We start from the raw sequence: 19,547 nt of genomic DNA, 5'->3' as shown, positions 1-19,547 counted from the left end.
TCTGTCATAAAAAACACAAACAACTCCCCAAACAATGTATCTTTTTGTTGATTCAGCTGCTTTTAAATGCAATTTCCCATCTACAGTTGTATTTTAAAACGCAGGCATTGTTAGAAGTTAAAAGCCTGGTTTAGAAGTGCCTCCTGTTGTGTACAACAGCCACTCACAAGGTGTCTTATCACCGGTATTTCGTGCAGATATGTCTCCCATGGAGCTTCTGAGCCAAATTCTGTGTGTATCCCATGCAAGTGCTAATCTCTCCATAAGAGAACCTAGTTCTTTATTCCTTATCAAGAAATGCTTGTAAGAAAACTGTGTTATGAGGAGTTGAATTCCTCATATTAATACAAGCAAAGTAGGAAAGTGCCAATTATTGTGTCAGAGAATGCAGAACCAGGATGGAATATGTGGGCTCTGGAGAATGATGGATGCTGGCCTTTCCTTTTTCCACCAGATAATGTCTTCCTTAGTATTGATGAAGTTGTCAGAATGATTTCAGTTTTATTACTTCAAGAAAAGGTGAATGATCACTCTCCCAAATTGCCTCCAGTTGTTACACTGAGCATTATTATGAGGTATTATTCAGAGGTTCAATAAGGAAAGAAGATTCAGTGTAAAATAATAACCCAATATGTAGTTGTCTCCTTATCTCAGATTTGCAGTGATGCTTATGTTAAGAATTTGGGAGGCTTGATGAAGTAGAATTTTTGCATTTTTGGGTGTATTTCTTCAGGAAGTAACACACTTTGTATGGCTTTGACAAAATTTGCAAGATATGCATCAGTGGCTTGTGTTTCCTCTGTAAAATTTCACTTCCCTTGCTGATAAATCCATGGAGGCATTTGGGATGTGACTTGAGCAGAGACAAATCATGTGGGCAAGTGGACAGATGAAAGTACAAGCAGAGTTTTCCCTGAGGATGGCAGCAAGGTGACATCCCTCCACCCCTTCACCTCATCTGCTCTCCCACAGCCCCGTTGCATTAGTGCTCTTTGGGGAGCAGGGAGATCAGGTGCAATAGTCTGACAGTGTGAAATATGACTGTGCTTCTCAGTAACCTGTCTGTTAAGGCTAGAGGCTCATGCATTTAGCAGAGTGTTTCCAAAGGCACCTGTGGGAGCCACCAGGCCATGCCAGATCCACCCCAGTGTGCCCCTCGGCTCAGTTACCTGACCGACAGCCAGATCTGAGTGCTATGGTACAACAAAAGGCAGCTGGGATTTTAAAAGTCTGTTTTTTCATCCCCTTCAAAGTCGAAGTCATGGTGGGGCCACTACAGTTGTACCATTCATCAAAACCTGAGTCAAGTGGCCGAAAACCTAAGTAACTTTTCTGTTGCCATGGCAATATCTGGCAAGTGTTTGCACTTCTGGTCCGGGGGACGGTTCTCAAATGTCTTCAAGGGAAGAGAGATTTTCTGGCACCCATGGAGTTCAGAGCTGGTTGGCCTGTGTGAAATGTGAGGTGGGGAGGCAGGAGGGTGCATGCTGCCTGTGGGTACCGCTCTATGGGCACTTCAATTCGGATGGGAGGCTCGGTCTCGCAGCGAGCCCGGCGAACTTCTCTTGGCGGTGACGGGTGGTCTGGGAGCATCAGCTCTGTGACAGGGCACCTGTGCCCAAGGAGCGCGGCCAAGGCGCCCCAGCTCGGGCCGGGGCTGCCCCGGGCCGGGAGGTGCGGCAGAGGCGGGGGTTGCAGGAGGTCTGGCTCCGCGGGCTCCCGGTGCCCCTCTCCGCCGCCCTGCCGCAGGGGAGGAGGCTGCGGCCGGCCAGAGCAGCGGCGGCTCCGGCACCGGCACCGGGCGGTCCGCGGGGAGCCGAGCCGCGGGCGGCATGGAGTGGGAGCTCAACCTGCTCCTCTACCTGGCGCTGTTCCTCCTCCTGCTGCTGCTGCTGCTGCTCCTGCTGTGCCTGCTCCTCCGGCAGCTGCGGGGCTCGGCGGGCAGCGCCCCCGGAGCAGCCCCGCGCCGCCGCGCCAGCCCTGGGCTGCCTGCGGGGAGCCGGGAGCCCTGAGCCGCCCATCGCTTCCAGGTGAGTCCGCGGGAGGTAGGGAGGGCCGGGGGGCTACCCCCAGAGGGGCATCGGCTCGTGCTCCGCCAGCATCCCCGCTCAAGCGCTGCCCGCGACCGCGCTCCGGTCCCCCGCTCCCTATAGAGAGGCTACCTTTGCCTTGAGAAATTCAGGGGAAATTTGAAGGTGAGCTCGCCCTGCAGCTTTTACTCTGTAGCAAAGTATTATGAACTCCCCTCAGTCCCTCTTTGCCGAGAGGATTTATGTTGGCTTTACTTTGGCATACAAAGATCTGAATTTGACACTAGTAGAGCATTTTTAAATTTAGCATTTTCCAGTGCAGAAGGAGATACCTTTTAAAAGAACTCTTTTTTTCTTAACTTTAACCACATCTAACTCACATCTAACACATCTTAAGTTTTCTTCTGCAGGAGTTATTCCCTCATATAGGTAAAATGCTAAGCAGGCTTCGCTCCCTGTGGGTGGAAACAGACCTGGCAATATCCCATGGCTGATGTCTCCCCATGGATGGCTCACTGTGGCTTTTTATTGCAAGCTTTTGAAATTGGTGCACACTCTGTGATTTGTGTCAGTCTTTCATTTGGTCATTATAGACCCGGTCATCTCTTATACAAACTGTCCCAACACTCAGTCCTGCTTTCCAGGGACTTTGCAAGACATAGGACATTTGGGCTACTCGGACGGGAGTACGAGTACATCTTGGAGCTGATGCCATCCTGCTTCACATACCTCAGGACATGAGGATTTGGGGTCTGCAGTCAGCTGGCAGGAGCTGGTGAAGTCAGGACTGTGGCTTCCACTGCCCATGGCAGCCCTTCTGTGGTTCTTGGACCCTGGGGCTGTAACTGGGCCATGCAGGCAGGAACAGTTGTGCTCCCCCATGGCCAGCTCCTGCACCGGGGGAATTCGGTGCACAGGGTGACACGGACAAATTCAGCTCAGTTGAAGGAAACTGTATCTGTCACATTCCCAGAAAGTGGGTGCACAGGCGAGAGCCAGAGCCCCAATTCTCTCTAGTCCTGCCATGCCTCCTCCTGTGCCTCAATTGCCCTTCTGCACTCTTGGTTGTTTGTTTTCAAAGTCATGGGAAAATGATGAGAGAACAATACAGCACAGGTTTCCCTGCCAGCGACCCATCAGCCTCTTATCTATATGGTTTTCTTGCTCTTTCTCTGTGGAAATGGTGGGAGTGACTTCGGCCTCACATCGGTGATTAGAAAGAAGGTGACTAATGGTTTTGCTCAATTAATATAAGTAGCCATAAAACTGTGAAGCATATTCTGCATGAGCACAAAGAGATTATCTTTAGACCCAGCTGACTTCACAGATAAGTAGCCCTGAAGTGCTTAAAATCTTGTGAATGGTTGGGGCACTTCTAATAACTTGCTTTGCGGAAGCACTTCATACTTACTTTATTGTGTGGAACAGTTTTTGTAATGACTTTACAAGCGTGACTGACAGGCTGAGTTACCTTTCTCTAGAAAATGAAAACTAAACCATGATTTTTCTCTGACATAATACGCATTTTACACCAGCAGTACAATAGAAAGTTTTGTGGGGGCTACTCAGTGAAATATCTGGAAGTCAGAGGATTATAATCTCTTTGTCTTGTTTTGGTACTAGTAATGCATCTCAAATGTTCTAATTTCACAAAGACCTGCAGTGTAGGAATAAATACCCCAAATGACCAAGATGAGTGCTCCTTTTACGTAAGTTCCATGTTTCAATGCTGTCACCAGCAGCACAATTTGAAGGACAAGCAGAGGAGTTTTTTGGCATCACACCCCCAGGCGGCATCAAACACCTGCACTGTTCAAATGGATTTCTGTTTCTTGATAAGTATTTTAGGGCACAGCTGTGGAGGCAGCACCTTCCCCTCTGCTGGTATTGTCACAGGGCAGGAAGGTGGAAGGAGATGGATGAAGATGGCTCTTCTGTGCTGATGTTGTATCTGATTGCTTTCCCAAATAAAGATTGATGCCGTCAATAGCCCCTTGTCCAGAGGAGGGCAGGCCCCTTGCACAAAGAGTGCCCTTCCCACTGTTCAGAGATCTTCTAGGAAGTTTCTAAATTCCCAAAGTGTGCATCCTTTCTTTTAAGCAGTCAGAAGTAAGCCAAAACTCTAAAAGATTAGCCAGATGGATCATCTTGGAAAGATTGAAACAAACTGCAGGGTGAGAGAAATACAAGATGGAATCATTAGTAGTCAATTAATCCCGAGTCCTCTGCGTTCCTGAGGGTATCCTCTCCTGGGAGGTTTTCCTTCTGTTCAGCACTAAGGTGTTGGGACACCTGTTAGAACATCTCATTACTAGGCCATTGCTGGCAACCACAGGGAATTCAGATAAGAGCCGTGAAAAGCCTTTGGGGAATTCAGAAGGAAAGAACAAAACGGTTAAATATGTATGTTTTTGCTACCTGGCAGCTATAGGGGAATGCAATTATCTGCCAATACTTGGAAAACATAAGCACTGAGAGAGAAGATGACTTGTTTAGCATAACCTGTAACTAGGCATAACTACAGAGTACAGACAGAGACTAGTCAAAAGAAAAGCAGGAGAAAGTACTTGACAACATGGTGTGTTAAATCAAGAAATAATCTCCCAAAGAAGATGCACAAAGCTCAGTGTTTGTATGTTGAAAATCAGTGCACGAGAGGGAATAATGCTGTGCTTTTGTGAAGAGGCACTAACTATGTAATCACTGCTTTTCCCATCTCCAGGTTAAAAGACACAAAGGCTCAGTGGACCAAAATAGTTTCCAGTGAGGCCTAAAGAATTGTGCCAGAAATGTCCTAATTTGGGCATTTGAAAATACTCTAAAACAAATGCAGCAACATTTTATTTTTCTCATGGTTCACCTGGGGTATTTTCACAGCGACAGTGTAGCTCCACTCACAGCCACAGCTGTGCAAGACCTGCTCAGTACCTTTAATTTCTTGGCATTCCCCAGAAACTCTTTACTGTTTTGGTTCCCTTCAAATGTTGTTACATCTCTCAAATCTTACTTTGAAAATCCACCCCTATGGAGGGCTGTCAAAACTCTGACAGTTGTTTAAGATCTCTTTTGAGGTGCCTGGGGGGGACTTCAGCCGAATAGGTTTTCTGTTCAGATGCACAGGCACATCTGAGCTGACAAAGCTTTCAGTGCAGAATATGATGGTCCACCTGATTTGGGCTTGCAGAAGAATTTTTTTTTTTTATTATTAAATCGATATTTTAGCTTCCCACATGGTAGTGACTGAAAGTTTTAGAACATGGGGAATATATTGCTTGATGCAGTTACGAAAATTGAAGTATGATTCAGATCTATGAGAGACCTAGATAATGATTGGAGGAATTGTTTATGGAAAGCCTCACAAATCAGAATGTTCCATGCTTTCAGTGTGACTTTTAGTGAAATTCCACAACATATGCTCCAGGTGACTTTTCTATGGAAATGCATGTACTTTATTTTTGATTTCAGAAAAATAAACGTCTTCAGAAGAGATCATGGCAATAGCAATGGTCTTCAAATGATATTCCACTTTTTCTCGATCACTTTTAATAATCAGACATAAAATGTACATCCTCAGTCCATTTAGTTCATTATCTCTGTCATTAGGGTGTTCTTTTTAGAATGTTTTGTACTTTTTCTGAAGCTGTGTTGACAGAAACAGCACTCTGCAAAAAGGGTTAAAAGACAAGTCCCTGCTTGCTGGAGATGGCAGATGATAGAGAAAAACAAATTAATTTTCATTCCAGCCTTTGTACACAAGGCTTTACTTATTCTATTTAAGTAAGTGGCCCTTCTGCTCTTCGGGGAAGATTCAATATAATGTTTTCAATATCTTTAAATGCTGAATGAACTGTGAGTCTGCTGCGATCACCAGGGCAAACTCACACCTATTTAACACCTGGGAAGTGGTGTGTGCTAACGTGCATCTCCTGCTGAGCACGAAATCTCACTTTCCTTGCTGTAAATATTATTTTCCTTGTGCTTTTGTTTTCCAGAGCAGTTAGTGAAATACCTCCTAACACAACCTTTCTCTCCAGACTGCTGCAAACACAAGCTCACTGTGTTCCCATGTCAGCAAGGAAAGCTCTGTTTAGGATAAAAGGATGTAGAGAGAAAAGTACTCAGTTGCCTTTGATTTCACTTTCAACAGCGAATCCAGGAGTCAGAATATGAACTGGAAAGGTTGTTCAAAGACAATAACAGTAAGCATGAGGGCTTCTTTCATTGCCTGTCTCCCACCACCTGCTTGGTGCTTTGGACTGGTCTCACCCAAGGGTCTTTCTCTCATCTTTAGCTTTTCTGACCCCAGAGTGTGTCTGGCCTGGGACAGGAGGTGAAAAGGAGCCATAGAGAACTGTTTTCTTAAGGCTCAGCAGAGCCTGTGAGCTGCACTGTAGCTGTTTGTGCAGGCCTTATTAAAATTTATGCTGCATTAAGGACACTTGTCAAGAGGCAACTCTTTGTCTTAATGAATGGTAATGAGGTTTTCAGAGGTATCTGTTCTTTCACAAAAGATCATCTGTCTTTGGTTTTGCTGCAGCCTTGATTGATTGCTGAAGACAAGTTTAACTATTGTGCTTGGCAAGAAAGGATCACTGGAGTATACTTTTCCTCTGTTGTTTTCTCTTCCTTTGGGGTGATTGATGTACTCAAACCAGTTCCTTTCCACATGATGAGAATGCCATGTAACATCGGACGTGTGATGAAAACTTGATATTCCCATACTGAATTTGATAAAAGCCTCCCCAAATCCAACTCAGATCTTCATATTAGGACAGTGTTGCTGGCTTGCTGATTCTTTGGGATAGACTCAGGCTTCTTCTGTGAGCCCTGTCAGATTCTGCCAGTCAGGAGTTGTGTGAGGAGCATGGAGTGGGCAGGAGGTGGAGAGGGAGCAGAACAACACACAGGTGTGGCCAGTAGAGCCTGGTTTACTTGCAGGAGGGGGTGGAAACAGAGAGGTTAAGAGGAGTGGGACAGGCAGCTGCATGGGTTTTCTGGAGAGAGGTGAAGGCTGGGGATGTCCCAGGTCTTGCCTGCTGACCTGGGCAGTAGCAATACCCTCTGGAGCAACTTGGTGGGTGTCTCAAGAGAAGCAGGTAAGGAAGCAGGGAGATGGGGGGCCGCAGGAAAAGCAGATGGCATGTTTATGTATTTTGCTATACTTGGCTTCTGTTGTGTAGGAAAGAGGAGCGCAGAAGCCCTTTCCCTATAGAGGGAAAGGAAATGTGTTTATGGGGCTTTTTTTGCCTTCTTCAGCCAAATACTTTCCAGGAGAACAGTGACATTTGACAAGGCAGTAGATGATGAGACCTCTCATACTTTGTCAAAGCTGGGCATGAGACAGACCCTGGGCCTATGCAGGGGACTTGCTGCCTTCATCTTCCCCTCTGGACCCTCCAAGAGGGATCAGTAACCATGTGCCAGGAATGAAAGGGAGGCCCTTGACACCCCCGTATGTAGCAAGGACAGCCCAAGCCATGGGGAGCCGCGGAGGGGTCTCTTAACACACTCCCCAGCACTTCCTCAGGGGTGTCAGTGTCTGTCTGTGAGCACAGCTTGGCACCCTCTTGCCTGAGGGAGCTGTATCTTGTCTTGGGGACAGGTGCTCTCTTCTACTTTAAAACTGGGCAAAAAAGACAATATATCTTTATGGTCTTTTCACAAGCCCCTGATGAAATGATCTTGTTAACAGTGACATGGTAATCTGTCAGTAGTTGAAGTTATATAAACCACTTCTTTGTTAAAATCCACCGTTTGGCTGAATTAGAAGTCTTTAAATTTTTTAACTCTGATTTACTGAAGTCTGCTTTAATGGACTTGTCTGTGTCAGTTGTCCTGATTCAAATATGTAATCCCTGGAGACTCATCAGCTGGCAGAAGACTGTGGATGTTTAGCAGAGGAATTAGAGCTATGCAATATGTTATTGTGCACAGAATAAGCACGAAGGAAAAGATGATTCATCGCTGCTCTACACCAGTCCTGCATTCACGTAACTCATTCCAGCTCTGCTGAAATCAGTCACCTTGTACCTGGCTCACAAAGCTGGGAGGGAGATGTGCTGCACCTGGTCGGTGTGGGCACTGCTGCTCCTCTCCTGGCAGCTGTTTTTGACAAAATCTTGTTTACCTAATTCATCATCCCTACAAGTTTTAAAGTAAATATATAGTCACAGAACTGTGCACTGTTAATTTGAAGAGAAATTATGTTAAAAATTGTAATTTTTTTCTTTTTTGAAAGTCTGATATCTTCACTTGTGTCCAATCCTTTGAGCACAGTCAAGGCCTGGCTGGATTTCTTATTTGCCAATTGAAAGCTGTTTGCTTGATGTCTTTTTTGAATATAAAATTTAAAAAAAAAAAGTTTGCCTGACCAAAATCGGCTTTGATTGTACAGATAGTTCACTGCTGTGAAAATCCTCCCCCTTTCAGCTTTCCTTTGAAAGGAGTTATTTGAATACTAGAAAGTACTGAAACTCTATTCAGTGCTGGTATAGAGGACAAAATGAAATGCTTCTAGGAATTGTGATGGCTTTGATTGCAGTTCCACTGAAATAATCTGACTGATCTCTTTTCTCTTTATTTGTTCATCACAACTGTAGGATTTGCAGTGTCTCGGGCATGACATTGATTTCCTCAACAGTAACACCTAACCCAAAATTAAATGCAAATCTTAATAAGGATTGATGACAAAAAACCCCCCAAAAATTCCAGGACCTTTTTTTTCCCCCTTATTGATCCTACTGCAACTGTGTTGGATTCCAGCTCAGCGCTGAGCTTTCCTCACTATTAAAGACAAACTCTTGGCATGAGATTATCCATCAGTATGGAGCATTCTACTTGCAGAAACTTGCTCACAGTTTCATCCTGCACAGAACAGAGCTGGTGGGGGATCTGCCTCCAGCTGCTGGGAATGCTTAGTTAGCAAAAGTATTCTGGGATCAAATAAAAAATTTTCCCAATGCCAGAACTCTCTCCTTTAACTTACCAAAAGTAATTGCAAACCCATCGTGTTTCCAAGTGTGAATCCATAATTCAGATGCAGCAGGATGGCATAATGTAAACTTTTTGGCTGGTTTTGAGGGAAAAAGGGAAAGAAAGTGCAAGAGCGTGATAAAAGAAGAACCCACCAAGTGGAATACCTGCCTGATCACTTGATGGTATTTTTTAACTACTTAGAAAGGGTAATTTTCGCATGAACTCCTGGGTTAAAATTGTATCCTGTGTCAGGATTTTGGAGGACTCTTCTGTGCAGTTACTGTTATCCCTCTGATTTGTCACAGTGTTCACGGAGTGTTTGACCCGTCTCTCCCCCTGCAATTCCCAGATAATGCCACTAGATGTCCCTTTTTCTACAAGGTTTATGCTGCTTTCAGAATCCCCGGTACTATTTCGTGTTTGAAATACGGGATTTCAGCAAGTCAGCATTTACATTATTTATGTTTTCACTTCCCCTTTGACTATTACCGTAGCTCTTTTCGAAAAATTTGCTACTAAGACTGGTTTAACGTGGTTTAAGTAAAATTCCTACGGTGAGTGGGAATGGGAGTCTGACGAACTGCAAGCATCCATCCTTCTCTGTCGCTGTACTCAGCAGAATAACTTGCGGTGAGTTGGTATTGAACTGCTGTATAGCACGGCTGCTGTACTGGGATACACATCTTAATGAAACCTTGGACAAAACCCAAGCCCTCGGCTCTGCAGCTACTAACAGTGGGAGGTATTTGGCATAAAGTGTTTTTTTTTGTGGGTTCCTTTGGTTTAAAAATAATTTTGAGGCAAAGCTATGCTTGAATCGTGCCGTATGTCACACCTCTGTGCAGGTCTGAGCAGAGGGCTTGGGAATTATGCTGCGAAATACCACCAGGTGGTGACACTCAGTGCTGCCTTCATGCAGATTATATACACTAGGGCTCCAAAAGTAGGCAGCACAAACCAAAGGACTGTTTCTTGATCCTTTTGCCAAGAGCCCCTGGAAGTTTGTCCTGAGAACCCTTGTTGTTCGTGCTGAAGCTGTATCTGCAGCTCTGCCCCCCAGAGCCATGATGTGGGGCAGGATGGGATTCCTGCCCTCACAGATGCTGCAGATGGAGGCTGGTGGTGCTGTGAAGTCTGTGTTGGGGGCACAGCAGCTGGGATCACTTCTGGCACCTGAGGTTTGCCTCTTATTGCAGCAGCTCGGCCAGGTGAACACTCAGAACCCTGAAAAGGAAGTCCTAATTAGCCATAAATATTTATTTATTTTGGCTGAAGGCAGAAAAGGTAATTTAAGTCTGCAGCTGTCTTCAGCAAATAATAGAACACTGGAAAGCAAAAATGTTAGCTATTAAAGGAATAAAATGCATCTGCTCCTGTTTGGTAGTTTGGATGCCAAGTTTAATGGTGCTGGTTTGCCAGGTGCCATTGCACAGATGTGACTGTGCCACCTTTTCCTACAGCCCACAGCCTGCTGCTGCAGATCCTGCCACTGCAGGGCCTGGAGGTTTTAACAGTGTTGGAGGGATGAGGGCAGGAATTTCTCCCCTTTTCCTCCCTCTCCCCAGTCCAGAACTGGGAGGTGTGCAGTTAGAGAGGAGCAAGAATTGCTGTGTTTAGAAAAGCTGTGTCACAACTTTAGCACTCTCCAACCTCAGTTTCACTGATCTGATGCTACATGTGCAGGCAAATATCCCAGGGGATAGTGAGCTCTGGATATTTCTCTTTTCTCCTTCTGGGAAGATGATTTGACTGGCTCACTTGTGACATCTCATTCCTTCTTATCTCCATGTTTGCATTTGGGTGTTGTCTTTTTTGAGCAAATTTTATTTTTAGTGTTCTGATTACCTGGGATATGGTCAAGTGAGCAGGCAATCCATGAGAAGTCATTCAATCCACTGACTGGAAACAGATACAACAAAAAGACAAGCTGAAGACATGCAAGCAGGAGGCAGGGAATGACATTTAACATCAGGCAGTCTCTGGTTGTCCTTGCAAATGTGCTTATCCTGTTGCATCTGAATGCGAAAAACCATTCTGATTTTTGGTCTGGTAACGGGTTGGGGACACGTGGCAATTTCAATCTATAGCGTAGGATTTACTGCTTGTTACTAGTTCTTCTGTAGAGGTTTGCATCAAGGCATTTTTATGAAGAGTAAGTATCATTTAAACTGTATCGTTCCTGGAAAAAGAGATGTGGGGTTTCATAGCAGCCTAATAGTGAATCTTGATAAGGACCCACAGCCCCTGACTATCAGTTCATCCCTCTACTCTGGAAGAAATAGCATTACAAAAAGCTGTCAATATGATCAAGAAAACCAGGTTTTCCTTTATGAATACCTGAATAACAGCTACATAAAAGTTACTGCTGGGGGTGGGGAGTGGGAATGCCTTTCAGTAAATGGAACTGCAGTTTGCATCAGGATGTCATTTGTTGCTGTGTTCCTGGGCCCTAACTTGGCTCTAGTTCACCTAAAGCTCTGCTGTGATTACCACTACTTAAAGTTCTTGGGATGCTATAAGTCATTTTAAGCTTGAAAATGTGAATTAAGGTAACAAAAGCTCCACCAAAAGAGGAGATGCAGAGGCTTTTTAGAGGAACGCTACCACAGACATTTCTCCCAAACTTATAGCTTATTTTCAGGCAAATAGATGGTTTATGAAAAACAGAAATATTTTTACATACAGCCAGCTCTTAAAAATATGATGGGAGTGAGAAATTTAAACTACTGACAATGTCCTTTTTTTTGAACAGTAGGACCAGCAATCCATGGAGGAAAAAAAACACCTAGTGCCTGGCAATGATCAAAGTGGGAACAGGAGAATACTAAGAAATGCTATTTAAAAGTGTCTCTGAACACTTTCTTGAGGCCAGGGCTGGGGTTTAGACTGTGGCAGGCCCTTCAGCCTTGTGTGGCAGCGAGTGAGAGAAGGTTTGTGGAATTTTTTCTTATACAGGATTATGCCCAAAGTCTTATGTTCGTATGGCTTTGACCATGCCTAAGCCTTTGAGTGGCTTGCTCACCTTTGAAAGTTTCAAAATGAAATAAAGAAATGGAGCAATTTTAATCTGGAATGTCTCTGTCTGGGTGTGCATTGGCAGTGACTTATCAGGAGCAAGTAAAACACATTTCATGTGCTGGCAGTTTAGGTAGATTTGTCCTAGTTCAGGTATCAAAACATGTCATAGAAACCAGGAAAGGGGCTTTAGAGGTCTCGAGCTAAGTGCTAGAAGTGTTTCTTGTGTTTACAGGAGCACTGAGCATCCAATGTTGGGGGATATATGGGAAGTTATGTACAGAAAGAATGCAATTATGTTCACAGACAAATCATTAAAGCTCTATAAGACACTAGTGACTCCTGATAAAACTTTGGGATATCTAGGTGGTGGTGGGGGCTCCACAGAGTCTCCAATCAAAGCACTCTGTTATTCAGGGTTTTGCTGAATTAGTTGCTTGCAAGGTTGAGATCAACATGTTTTAGAAATTTAATGAAAGGCTGAAGAGAAAACAAGTCCATGTAGGCTGTGTTTGGTTATTTCCTCATAATCGAACTCAAATTTTGTGGGCCTGATTCTGCTCTTACTTATGGGAATCAAGCCTTGTGCTGTTTTAGATAAGAACAGCCATGCAGAGTGTGGAGGTGCTTCTTCTCCTGGCATCTTTAGAATAATTTATGGGTTCTTTTCTTCTTCATCAGTCAATATGTAAACCAAGGAGACAGTTTTCAGTGACACTGAGGTCCTTTGGCAAAGGAAAGGGAGAAAGAACGAAGCAGTGCAAAGTCGGTAGCTTGTGACTTGAAACCTGGGCTCAGTTACCAGCACCTGCTCTGACCTTGGGGAAACCACTGAGCCTCATCTTACCTGGATTCTCCATTTGGAAATTAAGATAATGGTGTTCCTGTATCTCAAGACTCTCGTGGGGGTGCTAATGGGAGGCCCCTTCAAGAGAAAGGTCTTGTTACAGGACCTCACTTAGAAGTATTTTAGGAATTTAGTATTTAGTATTTCAGCTAAACTTCTTATTTCTCTCCTCCACAGAGAGGGAGACAACCACTCATGGATGGTTTTTATTTTCTTCCCTCAGATTTCTCAAATTTCCATTAAGCTAACATAACTCAATTATTTTTCTCTCTGCTCCTCTTTCCTAAATAGAAGTAATGGCCTAATGCTTAAAGGAAATTACTTTCTGAACTTGCATTTCTTACTCTGGATAGTTACTTAGTGCTCCCCCAAAGGTTTGCAATGGCTCTTAAAATCTGCACACAAGTTCCTGGATGGGGGACAAGTGTTCTGCTATTATTGATGGGCTGTGCCCTCATACAGCATCACTGTGTGGAGGTGTGTAGAGCACAAACCCTAAGTGATGTGCTCAAGATAAACTGTGGTGCAGAACAGCTGGAAGTGCAGAAAAATAACCAAAGCCCCTGGCTCTTTTTCTGTCCCCTTGCCCCAGAGGAGGAGTCCCTATCACTGGTCATTAGGGATGTAAATTGTGTTTCTCAGGCCGGATTAGGCAGCCTGGAGATCAAGCCCTGCCTTAGTGTAGTGTTGTAATCAAGATTAGCATCCAGGGCCTAAGGCATGGACTAGAATCTGGCTCAAGTGATTTGTCTTTGCTTGAATTGAGATTATTGCATTGATGACATCCTCGTGATGTGTCTTAGTCTAAAGACAATTTCAAAGAAACCTTCACCTCCTCTGACTAAATGAAAGTAACACTGTTTTCCAGTAAGACGAATTCAGCTGCCCGATGCTGTAACTGGTAGGAATGCTCTTACCTCCTATTAACCTTCCCACATTGTACTGGTGTCCCAGGAGAAATCAAGAATCTGACAGAGCGCTGCTCTGTAATGGGTTGTGGATTAGAAGTAATGAATCACTTACAGGAAGTTGTCTTTGCTGGAATATAAACCAATATTTAGTCTCCAAAGCAACTCTCAAAGTGCTTTAAAAAAACCCCAAACAAGATAATCTTCTTCTACTTTGTACTCTTGGCCTGTCCTTCAGCAGCCCCCTGATGCCAGAACGTGCAGCATGGAAAGAATTTTCTAAACTTTCTGTCAGCGTTAAAATCTGAACTTTTTACCCTGCCTGTAAAGCAGCAAACCCCTCCTCTCTCCTCTCTTATTTTAATAGTGTTACTGCTTATTGTTCTCCTCATACCTTCCCCTCAAGGTGCTGGAGTGCAGCACAAAGCTCTCCATTTGTGCTGAACTGTTTGCTCTCCTTGAGTAGGAGCAGAGGGAAATGAGGCACTGGGAAATTGCCATATACTGGCACCAGACTGGAACAAAAGCCATTTCTCCTCTGTCAGTGTTAATCAAAGCATGAACTTGAAATTGCTTTATTTTTCCCTCCTTCACCTTTGCTTCTGACTCGTGGCTCATCAAGCAGTTCTGACTGTTTCAATTCCAAAGAGACATTAAAGTGTGGAAAAGCGTTTCAGATTGATCTTCAGTTATAATTCCATATGGAAACTGTCTGCTCCATGAAATTTCCCAAGCCTGAAAATCTCCCTCAGTAAGCCTATTGCACTTCAGTGCCTCTACAATAGGCTTTTAAAATATTTTGCAGTAGGATTTCCTTTAAGAGAAAATATTTTAAGTAGGACACCAACAGGCCTTGGCCTTTCTATATCGTGTGAAGAGTGCTCTAACTCGATTCCTGTGCTCCAGCTCTATCAGATAAATTGAAGGACCTTTCCCTTTTCAGCAGAGCAAAGTTGCCTTTAAATGGGCCTTGCTCTTTTATTCTCTTCTGTAATGCATTTAAAGGTAGCTGATGTAGAGTCACATAATGGCTCTGAGATAGTATTGATAGCAACATGATGTATGGTGCATTTGGGCAGGAGATGAGCACACCCACTGGAAGACTGTTTTGATACAGCAAACCATCCATCTCTATTTATTAAAAAAACCTGAAGTTATTGGTCTTTCCATGATCTGGCAGTCTGCTGCTGACAGCAACTGCAAGAGGGCATGCTTTTGAAATGGACTGCTTTTGTGCTAACTTTTCAGCCCCTAAGACTTTCACGTTGCTTCTGGAAAAACATACAGATGTGTTTTAGTGCTACAACCAGACTTTGAAAACATTTTCCAGCCTCTTATTAGAAAGCCTAGATCAAGGTAATTATTTCATATATCTGTGCAGTTCCAACTGTAACAACTGCGTCGGGTAACTGCTGTGTGATGGCAATTTTGGACTCTCTAATATGATCAGCACTCAGGGAAAACTTACTTGCTTGTTTACTTTAAATAAATATGCCTAGACCTGCTTGCATATCTGAATTTCATACAGCAGTGAGAAGGTTTGCTGAGCTCATGGTGCTTTGGGCAGCACGTGCACACTCATTGTGTCCTCTGTAACGTGCAATCCTGCCCACAGGCTCTTGAACCGAGGCCAAGAGGTGCGGGATATCCCGAGGTTTGGGATTTTTGGCTTTTCAGCTTTCTGGTTGCTGAACACTTTCTGCTCCCTTAATCCAGGCCCGTTCAGCCTGGATTCGGCATTTTCTTTCCCTTTGAAAGTGTAACTTTGGGACCAACCCCAGAATTTCATTCTGTATGGACAAGAAGTTTGCCTTGAAGTGGATTGGGAACTGACAGGGCCCTACTTGCAAAGTTACAGTGTGTGCGCCAGAGCAAAATACATCATCAAGGCACTGCCACTTTGTTTCTCATATTTTATTGCTGTTTCTCATTCCAGGTGTTTGCAGCTCTGTGTCACAGAAGAATTGGAAGTGCACTGTGCCAGCAGCAGCCCTGGGAAGCAGACTGTTACATCCTGGTATGATTTTAGTAGTGTTTGAAGATACAAAGAGCAGGGAGGGGCTTGGGAGGTGAAAAGACTGCTATGTTTTGGGGTTTTTTTCCTTGTGTGAAAATTTATTTTCATTAAAAAAAACAACAACAACAACAACAACAACAACAACAAAAAAACCACCAAAAAACAAGAAAAAGAATTATACTAAATCTAGAAGGCTGACTTTTGGCTTGTGGCTGAACACTATTGACCACTAGAGCTGCTGTTGGGTTAAATACTTGCACCATGTCATCTGGTGCTTATGACTCACCATCTCTAACTGTTTTAGCTGAACTTGAGTTGTTTCCACTGAAGGCAGTCAGTGCAAAATGCATTTCCCTCTAGTTTTGTTCATGTCTTCAGGTTCATTCTGGATTTGCTCATGAGCTACTCCCGCCTCTTCCCTTTGTGCTCAAATCGATGCAAAGGCTGAAATGCTGTGATGATCAGATTTGTTTTCTTTTCAAACCTCTGCTCTTCCCAAATGCTCTGGTAAATCTTTCCCATGATTTCACTCCAGCATTTCCCCCTGCTCCCCCAGGCCTCCTTGCTTCATGAAGTTATGCAAATATTTCCTTGCTTAAACACACATTGATAACATTTTATATTGACTGGAGTAGATTTTTACTCCTAACGTTATCTGTTGGCAAGAAGATCTGATTAACCTTTTCCTACTGTTGCAATTCATCTTGGATCATGTGTTTCAGACCCCTTCCAGAGCAGGAAGATATTCTGTGTTCTCACATCCAAGACTCTTTCCTCTGTCCTTCACTGATTAGAAATCCCGAGGTTATCTTCCACTGACTGAACATTACCTCATGCTTGGCTAAGAGTAAGACTGTGCACAGAGATTAAAATGGTGAGTTACTGTGTGTAAGATGGTCAAAGGTAGAAGAGTGGAAAACCATTTCAAATACCTTGAATTGAAATAAGGTAGACTTCTGCCACTGGAAATGGGGAGCAAAGTGTACACAGGGACACTTACTGCGGAATAGAAGGCATGTGTTAATTTGATTACAAATCCACAACCCCCAACACAAAGTTTAAAGGGAAAAATGGAATTCAATACATCTGTTTGACCATTTCCTTAAATTTGAGAGTCGCTATAAAATAGAAAGGATACTAAATAAGGCATTGGAGGCAAAAATCCTACAATCCAGAAGAACCCATCCTAAATCAGAAGGTATGAGAAGAGGCGGTAAGAAAACAAGCTTTTCCCCTTTACCTCTTAACGTCCTATTATACACATGACACACTTGCAGCATTTTCACTGGGACAGCAGAAATTGTGTGTTGCAGTGCCTGCTTTAAGCTATACTTAGTATTACAGGGAGCCAGGGGTTCAAAGCTTGGGTTGCAGTGCTGGGATCCAGGAGGGGCTTGCTGCAGCAAGGAGAGGGAGGGGAGGGAGGTAGGCCTGCTGTCTTCCTGAGGCAGTACAGTTACATTCCCTGTGGTCACATGCTAGCTGCTAAATAATGTTAGACAAATAGACACCTTTTTCCAAATTATGCAAGGGTTTGTTTCATTTGTGAAGTTTAATAAATACATTTGTATCAGGAAAAGCAACGTACTTACTATAGTAGAGATTCTATTTACCTATTTCTAAGTTGCAATGACTACAGCTTTATTAGTTTCTAGAGTCTTATTAATTGTTCATGCGATACTGGTACAGCTTTTTTCAAATTTTCACATTACCCAATAACTTTTCCTTATCTGGCATCTGAGTCACTGAGGAGGCTTGGCTTCTGTTGGCTGTGCTCACACCTGTGACACTGGAGGCCTTGTTATCGCCGTGTTTATGTGCCTCATTCTGGCTGACAGCATTTTGGAGTGTGTTAAACAGGGCAGAGTTGGATCCCACTGCATTTCCTTATGTGTGCCCTTTCTAGATGGTAAAGCTTGGAATATGATTCAGTGTGGCCTATGTCTGGCTCTGGATATAATGTGTAAGGGTAAAAAAAGACTTCATTTTGCAGAAAAAGGTGGGTGTGTCTGAGCAAGATTGTGCTTAAACTAAAAGCAACCCATTTCAATGTCAACTGCTCTTTTTTAAAACGACTGCATAATCCTTAATGTTTTCTTTAATATTGTTATTCTACACTATTCCATAGGTGCATTTCCACATGCATGTTATGAGCAGCTCACTATTCCCTTCATGCACCTTTGAGCATGTGTGGAATGCTACCTCAATAGATTAGATTCAAATCAGACCTTAATAAATAAATCCGGGACATTTTAGCAAACCATTTGATTCTCAGTCCTGCAAAGGAAGCCAGCTGGGTGGATCCTGTGGTTTTGCTGAACTGAATGTGCACTTCTGGGACAAGAAATGCTGGACAAAATATTTAAATTTATGCCACAATCTGCATTTCTGTCGGTGTTTTCTGAGGTAGACACAACTCACTGTAAGACAGAAGTGACTGTTACACGTTAAAATGCTGACACAGTGGGATTATGTTCGTGCTTTATTTTGGCACAGACAGTAAATTCCATTTGCGTTGCAGTTACTTTTCCTCCTTTCATCTGACACGCAGCTGGATTGTGCTTGTATAGCTGAGGGAGCAGGTCTGCAGCTTTAGATGAAACAGCTCATTCAGTGGCCATGCAGACTGATCCTCCTTGCTCTCGCAAACTGGATATCTTCTCTGTACCTGGGCTGGTGAAATGGTCCTGCTGGAAGACATAAAGTAAACCTTGTCATCACCCCAAACTCTTGCCATGCTGATAGTCTGGAGCTACAGCCCTTACACTCTGTTCCAGCGCTGTGCTTGTTTTGCTAACCTGGCTCACTTGGAGGCTAACCCAGGTCGGCTAATGAAATGCCTGCTTTTTTTACTAAATGTCTTCTTTTCAGAGTTGCCCTTTAGTGCCGGGATATGATCCCCTTCAGATTAACGGGAACTCATTTCTATATCCATTTCATCAGGAGGGGCCTCGAGGACCTGCTGAAGCCTATCTATCCACATTGTAATTTTTCTATTAAAACGTTTATGACGACTAAGAAACACAGCAGTAATTACACCCGTCCATGGCATAGCAGGGATGGAGGAGCAAGCCCCGGGGCTGTGCAGGGTGCCGCTGCCCGGCCTCCAGGCGGTCCCGGGGAGGCGGCCGTGCCTCGGCTCCCGCCCCGGGTGGGGCCTGGCCCGGCCCCCGGGTGAGGCAAGAGCCGGGGCTGGAGCGGGTCCTGCTCCCTCCTCCTTCACTCGGCGCTCCCGCTGGCTCGGAGCGGCTCAGGCAGCGGCAGGAGGTGAGGGGCGCCGGCGGAGGAGGCGAGGCGGGCGGGCGCCCACTGCCCCTCGCTGTCCCTCCCTGTCGCTCCCTGTCCCTCACTGTCGCATCTCTCTTTGCAGATTCGGATCGGCCCCACCCGGAGGATCCCAGAGATGGCGAAGGTGAGGAGGGCGGCAGCCCCGGGCTAAGGCGGCCTCTGCTCTGCCGCTCCCGGGACATCCTCGTCTTGTCCGTCTCCTTTTACTCCTCACGGATTGAATTTTTGGGCTCCCTTGAACCGCTCCATCCCCGAGCTGGGCAGACGCGGGCGGGCGGGGGCCGGGGATCATGTGAGGCGCGCGTCAGACACAACTTTTTTTTTTTTTTTTTTTTTTTTTTCCGCCAGTTTCCACTAATTTGGCCAAGTTTTCGGTACCCTGTGTTTATAGCGCGCCTGGGTGGAGGCTCCTTCCACTGAAAGAGGAAGGAGAAAAAAATACTGCCGTGGCAGTGCCTAGCGGAGGC

The 19,547-nt window shown here is 44.6% G+C and overlaps 1 protein-coding gene across 2 annotated transcripts in view; it reads left to right on the top strand.

Annotated features, from left to right (window-relative positions):
- The first annotated feature begins 1,377 nt into the window (after nucleotides 1-1,377).
- Nucleotides 1,378-19,547, top strand: part of ANXA5 (annexin A5) — a 36,901-nt gene continuing 18,731 nt past the window's right edge. Inside the window, exons 1-3 of one of the 2 annotated variants that reach the window (XM_027741359.1) lie at nucleotides 1,378-1,464; nucleotides 15,712-15,792; nucleotides 19,163-19,204. In XM_027741359.1, the coding sequence (XP_027597160.1) occupies nucleotides 1,393-1,464; nucleotides 15,712-15,792; nucleotides 19,163-19,204 (195 nt within the window). In that variant the 5' untranslated portion in view covers nucleotides 1,378-1,392. Of the gene's footprint in view, nucleotides 1,465-15,711; nucleotides 15,793-18,959; nucleotides 19,060-19,162; nucleotides 19,205-19,547 lie in introns of those variants that run through there. The other variant, XM_027741380.2, reaches the window with a different exon arrangement.

This window comes from Pipra filicauda, unplaced genomic scaffold (genome assembly GCF_003945595.2).
Source record: "Pipra filicauda isolate LSUMZ 115617 unplaced genomic scaffold, ASM394559v2 scaffold312_size1046226_pilon, whole genome shotgun sequence".
NCBI lineage: Eukaryota > Metazoa > Chordata > Aves > Passeriformes > Pipridae > Pipra > Pipra filicauda.
The sequence above is the reverse complement of the archived record's forward strand: the minus strand, read 5'-3'. Positions and strand labels throughout refer to the sequence as shown.